The 17,975-nt window shown below is 45.6% G+C and overlaps 1 protein-coding gene across 1 annotated transcript; it reads left to right on the forward strand.

Annotated features, from left to right (window-relative positions):
• The first annotated feature begins 4,917 nt into the window (after positions 1 to 4,917).
• DHRS7C (dehydrogenase/reductase 7C) lies at positions 4,918 to 16,809 on the forward strand. Its single transcript, XM_044299122.1, has 7 exons — positions 4,918 to 5,017; positions 6,117 to 6,277; positions 6,483 to 6,595; positions 6,673 to 6,883; positions 15,988 to 16,080; positions 16,181 to 16,336; positions 16,481 to 16,809. Exons 2-7 carry the CDS (start codon positions 6,124 to 6,126, stop codon positions 16,687 to 16,689), a joined length of 936 nt encoding a protein of 311 aa, XP_044155057.1. The 5' UTR covers positions 4,918 to 5,017; positions 6,117 to 6,123; the 3' UTR covers positions 16,690 to 16,809.
• The last annotated feature ends 1,166 nt before the right edge of the window (positions 16,810 to 17,975 follow it).

A 17,975-nucleotide genomic window follows, 5' to 3' on the forward strand; every position in this document is an offset into this window, starting at 1 on the left:
CCGCACATCTCCTGCCTTGTCCATCATGTCCCATACTATGATGCTGCTTCTGCTACTACTATCCCTGCACAGCTGCATATGGTCTGCCTTGTCCATCATGTTCCCTACTGTACTGCTGCTGCCAGTACCATTACTCCTACACAGCCGCACATCCTTTGTCTTGTCATGTTCTATACTGTACTGCTGCTGCTAGAAACTCTATCCTTCACAGTATAGAAAACCTGAAATTGCTCCCCAGAAAGGAATCTTTTGTAAAAAGCCATTGCTTTACTGTCTAGTGTGATACATATTTTCTTTCAAATAACACTACATTTGTGGCTACTTCCCAAATTGGTACAATTTTTCAGTCATTTGTTAAAAACAAGCCATTTTGTCTTCTGATAGCGCCAGGTGTGTATAAACTAACTTGGTGGCCACCTATATCTAGGGCTTTAACTCCACCAAGGCCGGGCTCCTTGGTGACATGCTCCTGGTGCAAACAACACCCCTTTTTCATGGGACTTTACTGCACCCATCACTATTTACATTGCCACAACATATAAAATATATAAACAATAAATAGATTATTACATATCGCCACATCCAAAAAGTCAAAACTTTTAAAATATAAAAAAATATCTCCTATGCGGTGAACGCCATAATAGTCACCTTGACCCCCCAAAAATATAGGATAGGACTGTTCGATTATGGGCCAGATGTTCCTTGCAAAATGCATGGTATCGAATCGTATCGAGTATCGCAATATTTTTTTATGGTATTGAAACCGAATCAAAATTTTGGTATCAAAACAACCCTACTGCACACATATCCCTCGGTGGGTATATGAGGTGTGTGATAGGCAGTCTGCACACATATCCCTCAGTGGGTATATAAGGTGCGTGATAGGCTGCCTGCACACATATCCCTCGGTGGGTATATAAGGTGTATGATAGACTGTCTGCACACATATCCTTTGGTGAGTATATAAGTTGTGATAGACTGTCTGCACACATATCCCTCAGTGGGTATATAAGGGGTGTGATAGGCTGTCTGCACACATATCCCTTGGTGGGTATATAAGTTGTGATAGGTTGTCTGCACACATATCCCTCGGTGGGTATATAAGGTGTGTGATAGGCTGTCTGCACACATATCCCTCGGTGGGTATATAAGATGTGATAGGCTGTCTGCACACATATCTCTCGGTGGGTATATAAGGGGGGTTATGGGCTGTTTGCACACATACAGTCATGTGAAAAAATTAGGACACCCTTTGAAAGCATGTGGTTTTTTGTAACATTTTTAATAAAAGGTTATTTCATCTCCGTTTCAACAATACAGAGAGATTAAAGTAATCCGACTAAACAAAGAAAACTGAAGAAAAGTCTTTTCAAGATATTCTGTAAATGTCATTCTACAAAAATGCCTATTCTAACTGAGGAAAAAGATAGGACACCCTTGCCCCTAATAGCGAGTGTTACCTCCTTTGGCTGAAATAACTGCAGTGAGACGGTTCTTGTAGCCATCTACCAGTCTTCGACATTGGTCTGAGGAAATTTTACCCCACTCCTCAATGCAGAACTTTTTCAGCTGTGAGATGTTTGAGGGGTTTCTTGCACGTACAGCCCTTTTCAAGTCACCCCACAGCATCTCAATGGGATTCAAATCTGGACTTTGACTTGGCCATTCCAGGACTCTCCATTTCTTCTTTTTCAGCCAATCTTTGGTTGATTTACTAGTATGTTTTGGGTCATTGTCATGTTGCATGGTCCAGTTCCGCTTCAGCTTTAATTTTCTAACTGATGGTCTCACATGTTCTTCAAGCACCTTCTGATACACAGTAGAATTCATCGTGGATTCTATGATGGTGAGATGACCAGGTCCTGCTGCAGCAAAGCAGCCCCAAACCATGACACTTCCACCTCCATGCTTCACAGTTGGTATGAGGTTCTTTTCTTGGAATGCTGTGTTTGGTTTAAGCCAAACATGTCCTCTGCTGTTGTGTCCAAATAATTCAATTTTGGACTCATCTGTCCAAAGAACATTATTCCAGAAGTCCTGGTCTTTGTCAACTTTATCTCTGGCTAATGTCAGTCTGGCCTCGATGTTTCTCTTGGAAAGCAAAGGTTTCCTCCTTGCACACCTCCCATGCAAGTTAAACTTGTACAGTCTCTTTCTGATTGTAGAGGCATGTACTTCTACATCAACAGTAGCCAGAGCCTGCTGTAGTTCTCGAGATGACACTTTAGGGTTTTTGGAGACCTCTTTTAGCATCTTGCGGTCTGCTCTTGGGGTGAACTTGCTGGGGCGACCAGTCCTGGGCATGTTGGCAGTTGTTTTGAAAGCCCTCCACTTGTAGACTATCTTCCGGACAGTGGAATGGCTGATTTCAAAATCTTTTGAGATCTTTTTAAATCCCTTCCCAGACTCATAGGCTGCTACAATCTTTTTTCTGAAGTCCTCTGACAGCTCTTTTGCTCTCACCATGGTGCTCACTCTCACTTCAACAGTCAGGAGCACACCAAACTAAATGTCTGAGGTTTAAATAGGGCAAGCCTCATTCAACATGCAGAGTAACGATCTACTAATTATGTGCACCTGGTGTGATATACCTGTGTGAGATCTGAGCCAATTTAAGAGGGAATACATGTGAGGGTGTCCTATCTTTTTCCTCAGTTAGAATAGGCATTTTTGTAGAATGACATTTACAGAAGATCTTGAAAAGACTTTTCTTCAGTTTTCTTTGTTTAGTTGGATTACTTTAATCTCTCTGTATTGTTGAAACGGAGATGAAATAACCTTTTATTAAAAATGTTACAAAAAACCACATGCTTTCAAAGGGTGTCCTAATTTTTTCACATGACTGTATACTTCTGTGGTTATATGAGGTCTGTGATAGGCTGTCTGTACACATATCGCGCGGTGGGTATATAAGGTGTGTGATAGGCTGTCTACACACATATCCCTCGGTGGGTATATAAGATGTGTGATAGACTGTCTGGTATATAAGGTGTGTGATAGGCTGTCTGCACACATATCCCTCGGTGGGTATATAAGATGTGTGATAGACTGTCTGCACACATATCTCTTGGTGGGTATATGAAGTGTGTGATAGGCTGTCTGCACACATATCCTTTAGTGGGTATATAAGGGGTCTTATAGGCTGTCTGCACACATGTCCCTCGGTGGGTATATAAGGTGTCATAGGCTGTCTGCACACATATCCTTCGGTGGGTATATAAGTTGTGATAGACTGTCTACACACATATCCCTTGGTGGGTATATAAGTTGTGATAGGTTGTCTGCACACATATCCCTCGGTGGGTATATAAGGTGTGTGATAGGCTGTCTGCACACATATCCCTCGGTGGGTATATAAGGTGTGATAGGCTGTCTGTACACATATCGCGCGGTGGGTATATAAGGTGTGTGATAGGCTGTCTACACACATATCCCTTGGTGGGTATATAAGGTGTGATAGGCTGTCTGCACACATATCCCTCGGTGGGTATATAAGGTGTGATAGGCTGTCTGCACACATATCCCTCGTGGGTATATAAGATGTGATAGGCTGTCTTCACACATATCTCTCGTGGGTATATAAGATGGGTGATAGGCTGTCTACTGACATATCCCTCGTGGGTATATAAGGTAAAAGTGTATCGTGATTGGATAAATGGCACCATTGTGAATAAGCAATGTGGAAACTGCAGAGCACCACGTGCCACTAATGTGAGAGGTGAACGTCAGCTATGAAGGTGCACTAGAGAGGACCGACGCTACAGTGGAGCAGCTCACTGTCAAAATGAACCAGGAGGCGACCAGATACAACAGTTCAGAGAACCGACTAAATATGGGGCTCTGGAGCAGACGGTCATTGCACCTCTGCTAATGAAGTTGCGTAGACAATATGGTTTAAATTTCCATGGCAGTATTGGAATTGGACCTCCACTGATTGGTAAAGAGTTGCCTTCTCTGATGAGTCACGTTTTCTGCTTCATGGAACTGATAGATGTTGACGTGTCTGGTGAGAAACATCAGAGAACAAACATCCTGCAACCATTACTGGAAGAACACAAGATGATGGGAGCAGTGTTATGGTCTGGGGGAGGTTTTTTGTGGCATTCTCTGGGACACTCATCCATGTGGAAGGCACTCTCCTTGAAGATCACGTACACCCATACATGCTGATTGTCTCCCTGGGGTGGACAGAATCTTCTAGTAAGATATAGCAACATATCACATCACTACAAATGTCTGACATTGGTTGGAAGAGCATGAGCAAGACCTCCAAGTACTGTACTACCTTGGCACCCTAATTCCCCAGACTTGAACCCAATTGAGCATCTTTGTAACCACCTCGATGGTTGTGTTCGTTCTATGAATCCTCCCCATGTTGTCTCCAGTAGCTGTAGGACCACCTCGATGGTCATGTTCTTTCTATGGATCCTCTCCCCACGCTCCCTCCAGTAGCTCTGGGACCACCTCGATGGTTGTGTTCTTTCTATGGATCCCCCCCTCCAGCAGATGTAGGATGCACTGCAGTCAGCATTGCTCCAGATACCTGTGACAACCTACCAGGACCTTCTGGAGTCGCTCCCGGCTGGTCTGGCTGCTGTCCGTACTGCACACGGCGGTTACTGTGGATATTAGCTGCTGCTCAGAATAATGGGACCGTGTATATTACATGTGTATATTTTAGTACACTGAAGAATCTGTATTTCTCATATATTATAGTGCTCTCTATAATATGAAGTTGATTGTGCCAGTGTCTCCTCCTAATGCAGAGCCGGAAATAATCATGAAGTCTATGGCTGTTCACATAGACCCTGCAGAAAATCATGTGAAACTCGATGCCACCGTGCCAGCCCCCTCTCCGGATTATACCGAGGGGCTTAAATTATCTTGTCCAACTTCTTCACAGCTGACTCCTATTAATATCCACCCTCTGGTCACTGGGCCGGGGACATCCGAGGAGGAGACTCTCAAGGACTGTGTGATCTACTGCAGAGAAGAACCATCTCTGGGGGCATTTACTGTAAGTAACATCCCCGTTTTATTGTACTGCTTATATTGTATATGTGCTTCATGTAAAGGGCAGATGAGCCAAGCATGCCTGTGCACGGGGGTCGGGAGGAACAGCTGTCAGACGAACAAGTGCTAATGTATATGGCCAAACAGCCAAATAATTGTACCATACAGTGCCCACATAAATACCATAATACAGTACCTGTTTAATAGTGCCGACATATTACTAATATACAATGTGTAGATAATAGTGCCAGCAGTACCCATATATTACCATATAGTAACCCATGACTGCCCAAATACCACTGCTATATAGTGCCTAAATACTACTGAGCCAATGTCATGACATAACTGATGTATGTGCGGAGATTCTGGTTTGTACAAAGTGGCCATAGAAGCGAGAGCAGTGGTAAGTTACATCACAGTAAGGATGCAGTGATGTCATCAGTTTGGGTGGAGCTATCTAAATATAGACTCTAATAGTTGACTTGGATATTATGTTTGTAGTGCGCTATCATCCTCAGGACATGTGCTTTTATATGTTGGGTTGTGTGCAGGGGTTGTGTTTTATGTGTTTAGTATTTTTATTTGAGTTAGATTTTTTTGTGGAAAATAACACAGCACATCGGGGTTGATTGTGTATGATGGAGTCAAAGTGAATTGCAGCCATAGTGCATTGTAAAGCTGTCAAAAAGGAAAAAAAATTTGCTTGATGATCTGCAAAAAGATGTCCAAACTATGCAAAAAGAAATAAAAAATACTGAATATTTTCCAAAAATTTGCAAAAATGAAAAAATTCATATAGGAGTCAACCTTGTCTGAATATGCATCTGTAATTACTTAACAGAGCTCCCCTACTGGCCATGGGGGAAAAAACCATGGCGATGAGGTTGATGAAATTGACCTGCTGTTTCTTAAAAAATGTGCAGTATTTTACGTGGTGCTCATAATCACTTGGCGGTCACGTCTGTGCTCATGGTGTTTGCTCAGTTATTTATTATTTTACACGTATATGGGGTGTGTAGCACAGTACGGGGGCCAATTATTAAGTGGTAAAAACATTTTGTTTTTGAAATTTTTGAATTCTGAATTTCTGTTTTCAATTTTAGGTTAAAAATGGGATTCATTACTTTTCTTATTTTACCGCTGCTTATCCTTGGGATAAGCGGCATCATTTACATCTATCGAGAAGTTGTACGACTGATGTCCAGATCAGCAGTGAAGAACAAAGTGGTTGTGATTACCGATGCGGTTTCGGGACTGGGTAAAGGTGAGGTGCTCTGGTCCATGCCGGGTGTGCCGTGGTCTGAGGTTTCAATTTCATGAGTTTCACCACCGATGACTGATCAAACAACCCCTCTCGAAAAAGTTCAATGAATGTAGGGTCCGTGCACGTAGCACTGTGGGACAGAGGATGGGGGAATTATTTTAACACCCACTTGAGGTGAGTTTTTGAATATTTTTACCCTTTTCAGAATGTTCCAGAGTCTTCCACTCGGCTGGAGCTCGTCTGGTTCTCTGTGGAAAAACGTGGGAGAAACTGGAAGCTCTACACGATGCCCTGATAAGCGTCGCCGACCCCAGCGTGGTACGTGGTTATCTAACCCAGCAGTGTGGAGGCCACAAGGTATAGATATTACCTACGTTTGTTTTTGTCCCCCCCAGACTTTTACCCCCAAGCTGGTTCTCCTGGACATAAGTGACGTCAACAACATCGAAGCCACTGGTAAAGAAATCCAGGAATGCTACGGCTGCGTGGACGTGTTAATTAACAACGCCAGCATGAAGATAAAGGGGCCGGCCCACAGCGTCACCCTGGAGCTGGACAAGAAGATCATGGACGCCAATTATTTTGGCCCCATTACCTTAATTAAAAGTAAGTGAACCACTAACAGTAGTGGTCATAGAATCTCTAAAACTATGGAATTTTTTGCTATTTTTTGTCAAATGAAAATAATATATTATATTACACATAAACATTAACCCTTTAATGACCACTTTTATTTCATTTTTTTTGTGATTTGATGGTCCTTTTTTTATTACTTGTGGTACTGGAATAATTTTCTTTTCTTTTTTAGTTTTATTAGAAATAATTTGTATGAAAATGTAAAAAAATGTTTTACATCTATAGTTCTTATAGTTCCCTGTTTTGATATGTGATATGCAGATATCTCAGGTGACGGGGCGGCTGTTGTGCCATTTTGCATTGGCGTGAGTGGGTAGAGTTTTTTTTTTATCATTTGCGTTCCATTTTCAATTCTTTTTACTTATTTTTATATGTATTTTTGGTACAGGATATGGCCTCCATGAGGCTAATGTAGTCCACTGGGGACATTCACACTTGATAATTTATTTTTGTAAATTTTTTGACATCCATAGGAGCCCAAATTAGAGATGAAAACAGCCCCCAGTAGTGACATTAGTCGCTGGCAGAGCTCTTCCAGATCTGCTAAGACCCAGCAGCTCTGCTATTATGTGATCACCAGGCCCAATAGAGGCAGCAGAATTGGCGCTCCCTGTGTGCAGCACTGAGAATCTGAGAATAGAGAAGACAGAAGCAGATACAAACCAGTTTTTCTGAGGGTCCCCGGCTGTCTCAGGCAGTCGGGGTCCTAACCCGTTTCTTCTAGGTTCCAGGAGGTGGAGCTTTAAACCTGTGCAGTACATTTAAAATGACGAAGGTTTAAAGCTCAGGACCATGTGATGTACACATATGGCGCATGGTCATTCATAGGTTAAATGGAACACACTATGAAAAGGGCAGGAGAAAGTTTTCAGTTTTTATTTTTATTTTTTTAGAAACATAATTTTTATTGAAATATCAATTTCAAGTATACAGAAATAAAGGCATTAGTAAGTAGTAGCGGTATAATTTTCAAATTTTAGACATTTAAAAAATTCGTAAACAGAAAATTCTAATCAAAAAGTTAAAGAAAAGTACCTGTCAAACAACAAGTAGGGTTGGATGCGTCCGTTATGGATGAGTTGTAATTGTAGTACATGTTCTGCCTCTCCAATCTAAGCATTACAAGTGTGATCTCTGTAACTTACAGTTGTGCTGAGATGGCGATAACCATAACCTTAGGTAAATCGGCTGAGAGTGACTCGATCCAAACGACACCTTGTAGATCGTGAAGAAGTTTATTCCAAACTGTGCAGATCATACACCGATGAACAAATGGATAGATCAGAAAATCATGGTGTGAACAGCTAACAGAATACATGTGGCTGAGATGAAGGGTGAAGCCAGAATGAAAAAGAGGGGAGGAGACAATAGAGAGAGGAGGAACTAGGGGAAGAGAGAAGGGACACACAGGATAAAAAGGCAAACCATGCATGTGTAACATAACAGTACACATTATTCATTTTGTCCGTTTAGTATAAGAGGCTATCCATACACAGTTCTATCTAGGAGAGAGAGGGTTCATGTATATGGTTATTCAGTATCTCGGTTTGTAAAATGCTGATGCTAACCAAGCATCCCACCTAAGAAAATACTTGGGAAGGGAATTAAAAGCTGAGGCAGACATCTTCTCGTGCCAACATTGTTCAGTCACTGAGTGTATAATACTGGATATATGTATAGGTATGTTATGTTTCCAATGAGTTGCTATCGAGTTTCTGACTGCTATGCACACATGGGAGACTATAGTGGTATGCAGGAACGAGAACCTGTCGATTCCCAGAATGAGCTGGGTCTAGTTCAATAGGGAACTGACATATTTGGTCACCTGTATACATTCCCACCACATGTGCATATATGTACCTTCAGATCTATCACATCTCCAGCACATGTTAGATGTACCTGGAAATATTTGTGAGAGACAGATTGGAGTGCGCATGCGCAGATGATTCACAGCGATCCAGTGGCTGGCCTCTTCTTTCATTCATGGACGGGCCCGGAGCCGGGCGGCCGCGCATGCGTGGATCTTTATTCCTTTGTGCCGCACTGCCGCGTCAGGCTGCTTGTCAGAGCCTCCTCAGTGGCTTCATCTGCAGGAGCAGAGGACAGGAGGCAGGATGGGGTCAGGCTCTGGACAGCAGCATGCTTGATCCGGGGGGCTCCAGCAATGGAGCTGTGGGGGATTTTTGGCGCCTCCCTTCTGGTTGTGTTCATAGTGGCTGCTGCATTATTGAATGGGGGGACACAGAGGGGTGACATTGAATGGAGGGACACAGAGGGGTGACATTGAATGGGGGGACACAGAGGGGATGACATTGAATGGAGGGACACAGAGGGGTGACATTGAATGGGGGGACACAGAGGGGATGACATTGAATGGAGGGACACAGAGAGGATGACATTGAATGGAGGGACACAGAGGGGTGACATTGAATGGAGGGACACAGAGGGGTGACATTGAATGGAGGGACACAGAGGGGTGACATTGAATGGAGGGACACAGAGAGGATGACATTGAATGGGGGGACACAGAGGGGTGACATTGAATGGAGGGACACAGAGGGGTGACATTGAATGGAGGGACACATAGGGGTGACATTGAATGGAGGGACACAGAGGGGTGATATTGAATGGAGGGACACAGAGGGGTGACATTGAATGGAGGGACACAGAGAGGATGACATTGAATGGAGGGACACAGAGGGGTGACATTGAATGGAGGGACACAGAGAGGATGACATTGAATGGAGGGACACAGAGGGGTGACATTGAATGGAGGGACACAGAGGGGTGACATTGAATGGAGGGACACAGAGGGGTGACATTGAATGGAGGGACACAGAGGGGTGACAATGAATGGAGGGACACAGAGGGGTGACATTGAATGGAGGGACACAGAGAGGATGACATTGAATGGAGGGACACAGAGGGGTGACATTGAATGGAGGGACACAGAGAGGATGACATTGAATGGAGGGACACAGAGGGGTGACATTGAATGGAGGGACACAGAGGGGTGACATTGAATGGAGGGACACAGAGGGGTGACATTGAATGGAGGGACACAGAGGGGTGACATTGAATGGGGGGACACAGAGGGGATGACATTGAATGGGGGGACACAGAGGGGTGACATTGAATGGAGGGACACAGAGGGGTGATATTGAATGGAGGGACACAGAGGGGTGACATTGAATGGAGGGACACAGAGAGGATGACATTGAATGGAGGGACACAGAGGGGTGACATTGAATGGAGGGACACAGAGGGGTGACATTGAATGGAGGGACACAGAGGGGTGACATTGAATGGAGGGACACAGAGGGGTGACATTGAATGGGGGGACACAGAGGGGATGACATTGAATGGGGGGACACAGAGGGGTGACATTGAATGGAGGGACACAGAGGGGATGACATTGAATGGGGGGACACAGAGGGATGACATTGAATGGAGGGACACAGAGGGGTGACATTGAATGGAGGGACACAGAGGGGTGACATTGAATGGAGGGACACAGAGGGGTGACATTGAATGGAGGGACACAGAGGGGTGACATTGAATGGAGGGACACAGAGGGGTGACATTGAATTGAGGGACACATAGGGGTGACATTGAATGGAGGGACACAGAGGGGTGACATTGAATGGAGGGACACAGAGGGGTGACATTGAATGGAGGGACACAGAGGGGTGACATTGAATGGGGGGACACAGAGGGGATGACATTGAATGGGGGGACACAGAGGGGTGACATTGAATGGAGGGACACAGAGGGGATGACATTGAATGGGGGGACACAGAGGGATGACATTGAATGGAGGGACACAGAGAGGATGACATTGAATGGGGGGACACAGAGGGGATGACATTGAATGGAGGGACACAGAGAGGATGACATTGAATGGGGGGACACAGAGGGGTGACATTGAATGGAGGGACACAGAGGGGTGACATTGAATGGAGGGACACAGAGGGGTGACATTGAATGGAGGGACACAGAGAGGATGACATTGAATGGAGGGACACAGAGGGGTGACATTGAATGGAGGGACACAGAGGGGTGACATTGAATGGAGGGACACAGAGAGGATGACATTGAATGGGGGGACACAGAGGGGATGACATTGAATGGAGGGACACAGAGGGGTGACATTGAATGGAGGGACACAGAGGGGTGATATTGAATGGAGGGACACAGAGGGGTGACATTGAATGGAGGGACACAGAGAGGATGACATTGAATGGAGGGACACAGAGGGGTGACATTGAATGGAGGGACACAGAGGGGTGACATTGAATGGAGGGACACAGAGGGGTGACATTGAATGGAGGGACACAGAGAGGATGACATTGAATGGGGGGACACAGAGGGGATGACATTGAATGGAGGGACACAGAGAGGATGACATTGAATGGGGGGGCACAGAGGGGATGACATTGAATGGAGGGACACAGAGGGGATGACATTGAATGGAGGGACACAGAGGGGTGACATTGAATGGAGGGACACAGAGGGGTGACATTGAATGGAGGGACACAGAGGGGTGACATTGAATGGAGGGACACAGAGAGGATGACATTGAATGGGGGGACACAGAGGGGTGACATTGAATGGAGGGACACAGAGGGGTGACATTGAATGGAGGGACACAGAGGGGTGATATTGAATGGAGGGACACAGAGGGGTGACATTGAATGGAGGGACACAGAGAGGATGACATTGAATGGAGGGACACAGAGGGGTGACATTGAATGGAGGGACACAGAGGGGTGACATTGAATGGAGGGACACAGAGGGGTGACATTGAATGGGGGGACACAGAGGGGATGACATTGAATGGGGGGACACAGAGGGGTGACATTGAATGGAGGGACACAGAGGGGTGACATTGAATGGAGGGACACAGAGGGGTTACATTGAATGGAGGGACACATAGGGGTGACATTGAATGGAGGGACACAGAGGGGTGACATTGAATGGAGGGACACAGAGGGGTGACATTGAATGGAGGGACACAGAGGGGTGACATTGAATGGAGGGACACAGAGGGGTGACATTGAATGGAGGGACACAGAGGGGTGACATTGAATGGAGGGACACAGGGGATGCCATTATGGAGTGAAGGGACACAGAGGGGACGCCATTATGGAGTGAAGGGACACAGAGGGGAGGACATTATGAAGTGGAGAGAATGGAGGGACATTGCGTCCCCTGTGTCCCTCTACTTCATAATGTCCTCCCCTCTGTGTCCCTCCATTCCATAATAGCGTCCCCTATGTCCCTCCATTCCATAATGACGTCTGCTCTGTGTCCCTCCATTCTATAATGGAGTCCTTCTGTGTCCCTCCATTCCATAACGGCATCCCCTCTGTGTCCCTCCATTCTATAATGGCATCCCCCCTGTGTCCCTTCATTCCATAATGGCGTCCCCCCTGTGTCCCTCCATTCTATAATGGCGTCCCCCCTGTGTCCCTCCATTCCATATTCGCGTCCCCCCGTGTCCCTCCATTCTATAATGGCGTCCCCCCTGTGTCCCTCCATTCCATAATGTCCTCCCCTCTGTGTCCTTGTCCTTCTACTCCATAACGTCTTCCCCCTATGTTGCTCCATTCCATAATGGAGTTCATCCTGAATTCCTTTATTGTCCTATATTGTAAAATCGTTGGTGGATTTGGTGTTGCATTTATTCAAATAAAAATGATACTCACCGATTTTGAAGTTGTCCTGGTCCTCCGATACTTCTCCGGCACGTCCTCTCTCTCCACTTCTGTCTCCGAAGTCTTGGGGCGGCCGCACATGCGCTGATCTTCTTATACGCTTATCTTCAGATACAGCTCTGCTACATCTGTCTTCCCCTCCCCCACTAGCACTCTGGCTGAACCGCTTCTTATACAGCTCTGCTACATCTGTCTTCCTCTACACTACATTTCATTCTTAGTGTCTAGTTTATGAAACTCAGTGTCCCTCCATTCCATATTGGCGTCCCCTGTGTCCCTCCACAGGACATTATGAAGTGGAGGTCATGGTAGTGTAGAGGAAGACAGATATAGCAGAGCTGTATAGGAAGCTTTTCATCCACGATGCTAGTGGTGGAGTGGGAGACAGATATAGCAGAGCTGTATAAGAAGATGATCAGCCACAGTGCTAGTGATGGAGGGGGAGACAGATATAGCAGAGCTGTATAAGAAGATGATCAGCCACAGTGCTAGTGATGGAGGGGGAGACAGATATAGCAGAGCTGTATAAGAAGATGATCAGCCACAGTGCTAGTGATGGAGGGGGAGACAGATATAGCAGAGCTGTATAGGAAGATTTTCATCCACGATGATAGTGGTGGAGGGGGAGACAGATATAGCAGAGCTGTATAGGAAGCTTTTTATCCACGATGCTAGTGGTGGAGTGGGAGACAGATATAGCAGAGCTGTATAAGAGGATGATCAGCCACAGTGCTAGTGATGGAGGGGGAGACAGATATAGCAGAGCTGTATAAGAAGATGATCAGCCACAGTGCTAGTGATGGAGGGGGAGACAGATATAGCAGAGCTGTATAGGAAGATTTTCATCCACGATGCTAGTGGTGGAGGGGGAGACAGATATAGCAGAGCTGTATAAGAAGATGATCAGCCACAGTGCTAGTGATGGAGGGGGAGACAGATATAGCAGAGCTGTATAAGAAGATGATCAGCCACAGTGCTAGTGATGGAGGGGGAGACAGATATAGCAGAGCTGTATAGGAAGCTTTTCATCCACGATGTTAGTGGTGGAGGGGGAGACAGATGTAGCAGTGCTGTATAAGAAGTTGATCCGCCACAGTGCTAGTGGTGGATACAGATGTAGCAGAGCTGTATCAGAAGCTTTTCATCCACAATGCTAATGGGAGAGGAGAGCTGTATAAGAAGATAATCAGCCACAGTGTTAGTGGGGGAGGGAAAGACAGATGTAGCAGAGATGTATAAGAAGCTGATCAGTCACAGTGCTGGAGGGGACAGGTGAAGACAGATATAGCAGAGCTGTATATGCATCCAAGGTGTATACACAACTGTAGTACAGCTGTATATGCATCTATACAGATACATGGTCTAATGCAGGGGTCAGCAACCTCCGGCACTCCAGCTGTGGTGAAATTACAACTCCCAGAATGCACACTTGTTTGGCTGTGATCAGAAGTGAATGGAGCATGCTGGGAGTTGTAGTTTCACAACAGCTGGAGTGACGGCGGTTGCTGACCACTGGTCTAATGTTTATACTCAAATGTAATAAATCATTTGGCTACTAGCTAGCATGATTTGGGGATTATGTATATTAGTGAATTATTGTTTGGCTGCTCAGAATGGCTTTGGAAAAGAAAATACAGGTTTTGTGTGTAAAACTGTATTAGAATGCAGGACGGCAGTATGTTTCTGTCTACTTAGCTCAAGAAGAGCTCACTGAGTGATGATTCAGCAGCAGGGGCCTCACAGACACTGCAGGCTGCCAGACTGATGACTCATAATATTTACATGAACGAGCAGGCAAGGACTGAGTTCTCAGTGTGATGTCATAAGGAGGTGTGGCTGGCCGTCACTCAAACTGCCTAAGCCCGTCCAGCGTTAGAAGCAGGAAACCAGAAAGTAGCAGCAGATCTGGCATGAGGTGAGGTTGAAATAGCAAGATAAAAAAAAACTTTAATGTCATGGCAAGTGGGGATAAGAGGAACACCAAGTAAACAAACAGCAAGAGGTAAACAAACAAGGCCCCAAAGCTAGGGAGGAGGGAATGGTAACCTCCTAACAATCCCTGAGCCTCTCCCTGACTGCTGACAGTATCAGCAAGTCCTGATGGTGAACGAACTCATACGCTGGAACCTAAGCCCTGCTGACACTGTACCAAGCCCTAACCTAGGGAGCGGGGAATGAGACAGCCGGTACCTTCCACCGTGAAGGGACCAGCGTCTCCCTGAGACCTAGAAGCAACTCACACACAAAGAAGAAAACAGGAGGACTTAGCTTGAGATGAGCAGGAAGTAGAGGAACCACAAACAACCAGTAGAGAACTCCAGAAGGAAAATATCAACCGCAAAGTCAGCAGTAAGAGGCGGACTTAAATGGAGCTAAAACAGCTAACGAGCAGAACCTGTGGAGAGGTGGGATCCTGCCTACAACAACAAACAGAAAGGAAACCCAGAAAGATCTGTCAGATAGACTCACATGCTGCAAGTCTACCCGATCTTCTCAGATCTCTCACAGGGCAGGGAGCAACACTTAAGCGTGACTGAGCGTCATAGTGTCTGAGTGAATATATGCTTATGGCAGGATTTTTGAGCAGTGGTTTGGATGTATGGAAAAGGATATGATTAACCCCTGCTGAATAATTGTGTGTCTTGTCAACAGCATCTGAGGCACATAAAACACCTACAAAACAGGTAAACTTACAAAAAAAAAAAAAATGTGTAGGAATCTAATCTCTTCTAGACAGTCGTCAATCCTTGTCACAGTTATCATGAGTAGGCTTGAGAAAAATCCAGTGGTGGGGGGATCCAGTGGTGGGGGGATCCAGTGGTGGAAGAATAGAGTGACAGTCCCGTATGTCTAGAGGTAAAGTAGACCTCAGAACAGTCAGAGGACCAATAAACAGTGAAACCGAGGGTTTCAGAGTGGTTAGCTCCGGCTAACCAACAACCACAACTGAAAAGTTCTCATGGTGAGGTAAGACGGGTTGGCAAGTAAACAAGTGAGCCTGAGCGATGCAGAGTGTGAAAGTACCTTTGACATACAATAAATGTCCGTCTTTATCTTGAGGCTTTCACCACGGTCCATTCCTGCATCAAGGTTGGTGGCTTCTGCTTGCCAGGAGAGTTGTCTCCCTCTTGTGGTTCAGTTCTAACTGAAAGGAAGCACTCAATGCCAATTAGCAGCTGAAAAAGTAAACTGAATTTTAGTAGGACTCCTGAGACTCAAATGTATGGTCCTTGAATATTGGGAACCATTGTCACATGAACCCACACAACTCATTACTGTAACCTGGACTGGATAGGGGAGGCTGGTTTTTGAGGTTTTTCTTCCACTAATAATTCTGACGGTCACTTTCCCCCGCAGCTATTCTTCCTCATATGATTTCTCGAAGGACGGGACAGATTGTTCTAGTGAATAACATACAGGGAAAACTGGGCGTTCCCTTTCGTGCGGCCTGTGAGTATTGAGTGATGGTGGCCGGGTTAGAAAGACTGGGTAGTGACTGCTGAAATTAGCAAGTATGATCAGCTTGCTAAAATGCTTTTTATGTGTCCAGATGCCGCATCGAAACACGCCATTCAGGGATTCTTCGACTGCCTGAGAGCCGAAGTGGAGGAGTTTGATGTGTTTGTCAGCACCGTCAGCCCTACCTTCATCCGGTCATATCACGTCCAGCCAGCCTCCGGGAACTGGGAAGCTTCCATCTGGAAATGTAAGGTCATGGGCTGGGAGGGAGGAGTAATTTCAGGGGGAGGGGCTGTGACAACCTCTTAATTATTAAAATAAAAAGAGATGGCTATTATCACCAGTGGTGGATGAATTTCTATATATATTTTTTTTCGTTTTGTTCTATTAGTCTTTTTCAGAAAGCTGTCTTATGGCGTCCACCCAGTGGAGGTGGCTGAAGAGGTTCTGCGCACGGTCAGCAGGAGGAAACAAGAAGTTTTCATGGCGAACCCCGTCCCCAAGGCCGCACTTTATGTCAGGACCTTCCTCCCAGAACTTTTCTTTGCTGTGGTGGCCACAGGGGTGAAGGAAAAGCATTTTGTGGAAGAGGAAAAGTAAATCTAAGGCCGATTATAGGGAATTGTGCCTTATAATTCTCACATCGAGGATTCAAAAAGATAAATATCAATAAGAACCTGCCTTAAAATGAATTCAGTGCTGATTACATACATAATCTGGCTTTATGGTGGACACTTTGTTTTTCTGATACACAGCTCCATATCCCTGCATAGCCACACTTACATGATAAAGTTCTGCTGCCTGGAGTCATCACTAGGGGGAGCTCCTTGCATACATTTACACTGAACAGACCTATGTGCATTTCAGGGGTTATCCAGGTAAATAGAATGATGGGACCTATCCTATGACCAGCTGTTACAGGGAGCCTCCGTGCTCTGGTGAGCGCAGCCAGCATCCTGGCATCTTTCCAAGCACAGCGCTGTACATTGTATTGCAGCTCAGCCCCACTGACTTCAATAGGGATGAGTTGCAACTAGGCCATGTGACTGATGTACGGTGATGCAAAGCACCAGTCTCTTCTAACAGCTGATCGGTTGGGGTCCTGCGTGTTATCCAGACTATAGGTCATCAATATAAATTACCAGATAACCCATTTAAGCTCCTAAACTCCTCTACTGGTGGCTATATATATCTGTGTGCATTAAAGGGGTTGTCCAAGTTATATTTATTGATGACCTAACCTCAGGATAGTTCATCAAGATCAGATCGGCGGGGGTCCGACAGCCGGCACCCCCTCCGATTAGCTGTTTGAAGAGAAGGCGTGTGCGGTGTCAGCGCTGCCTCCTCTTCACTGTTTACCTTCTAGCCGTTGCATCTGCAGTGGTGAGCAGGTGTAATTACACCCAAGCCGTCCCATTCATTTCAATAGTAAGGCTTGGGTGTAATTACACCTGCTCACCACTGCAGATGCAACGGCTAGAAGGTAAACAGTGAAGAGGAGGCAGCGCTGACAACGCGCACGCCTTCTCTTCAAACAGCTGATCGGAGGGGGTGCCGGGTGTCGGACCCCCGCCGATCTGATATTGATGACCTATCCTGAGGATAGGTCATCAATAAATATAACTTGGACAACCCCTTTAAGCTCCTTAGCTCCCTCTGGTGGTGGCTGTATATATCTGTATGTAGTAATCCCTTGAGCTCCCTTTAGTGGTGGCTGTATATTTCTGTATGCAGTAAGGTACTGAGCTCCCTCTAGTGGTGGCTGTATATATCTGTATGTAGTAATCTCCTGAGCTCCCTCTAGTGGTGGCTGTATATTTCTGTATGCAGTAAGGTACTGAGCTCCCTCTAGTGGTGGCTGTATATATCTGTATGTAGTAATCTCC

This window comes from Bufo gargarizans, chromosome 6 (genome assembly GCF_014858855.1).
Source record: "Bufo gargarizans isolate SCDJY-AF-19 chromosome 6, ASM1485885v1, whole genome shotgun sequence".
NCBI classification, from domain to species: Eukaryota; Metazoa; Chordata; class Amphibia; order Anura; family Bufonidae; genus Bufo; species Bufo gargarizans.

Excerpts from the sequence above, each read along its gene's own strand:
- DHRS7C (XM_044299122.1), top strand. The coding sequence starts at position 6,124 with ATGGGATTCATTACTTTTCTTATTTTACCGCTGCTTATCCTTGGGATA. Across the intron at positions 16,081-16,180 it reads CGTTCCCTTTCGTGCGGCCT|ATGCCGCATCGAAACACGCC; the intron begins GTGAGTATTGAG and ends TTATGTGTCCAG. Across the intron at positions 16,337-16,480 it reads GGAAGCTTCCATCTGGAAAT|TCTTTTTCAGAAAGCTGTCT; the intron begins GTAAGGTCATGG and ends TTGTTCTATTAG.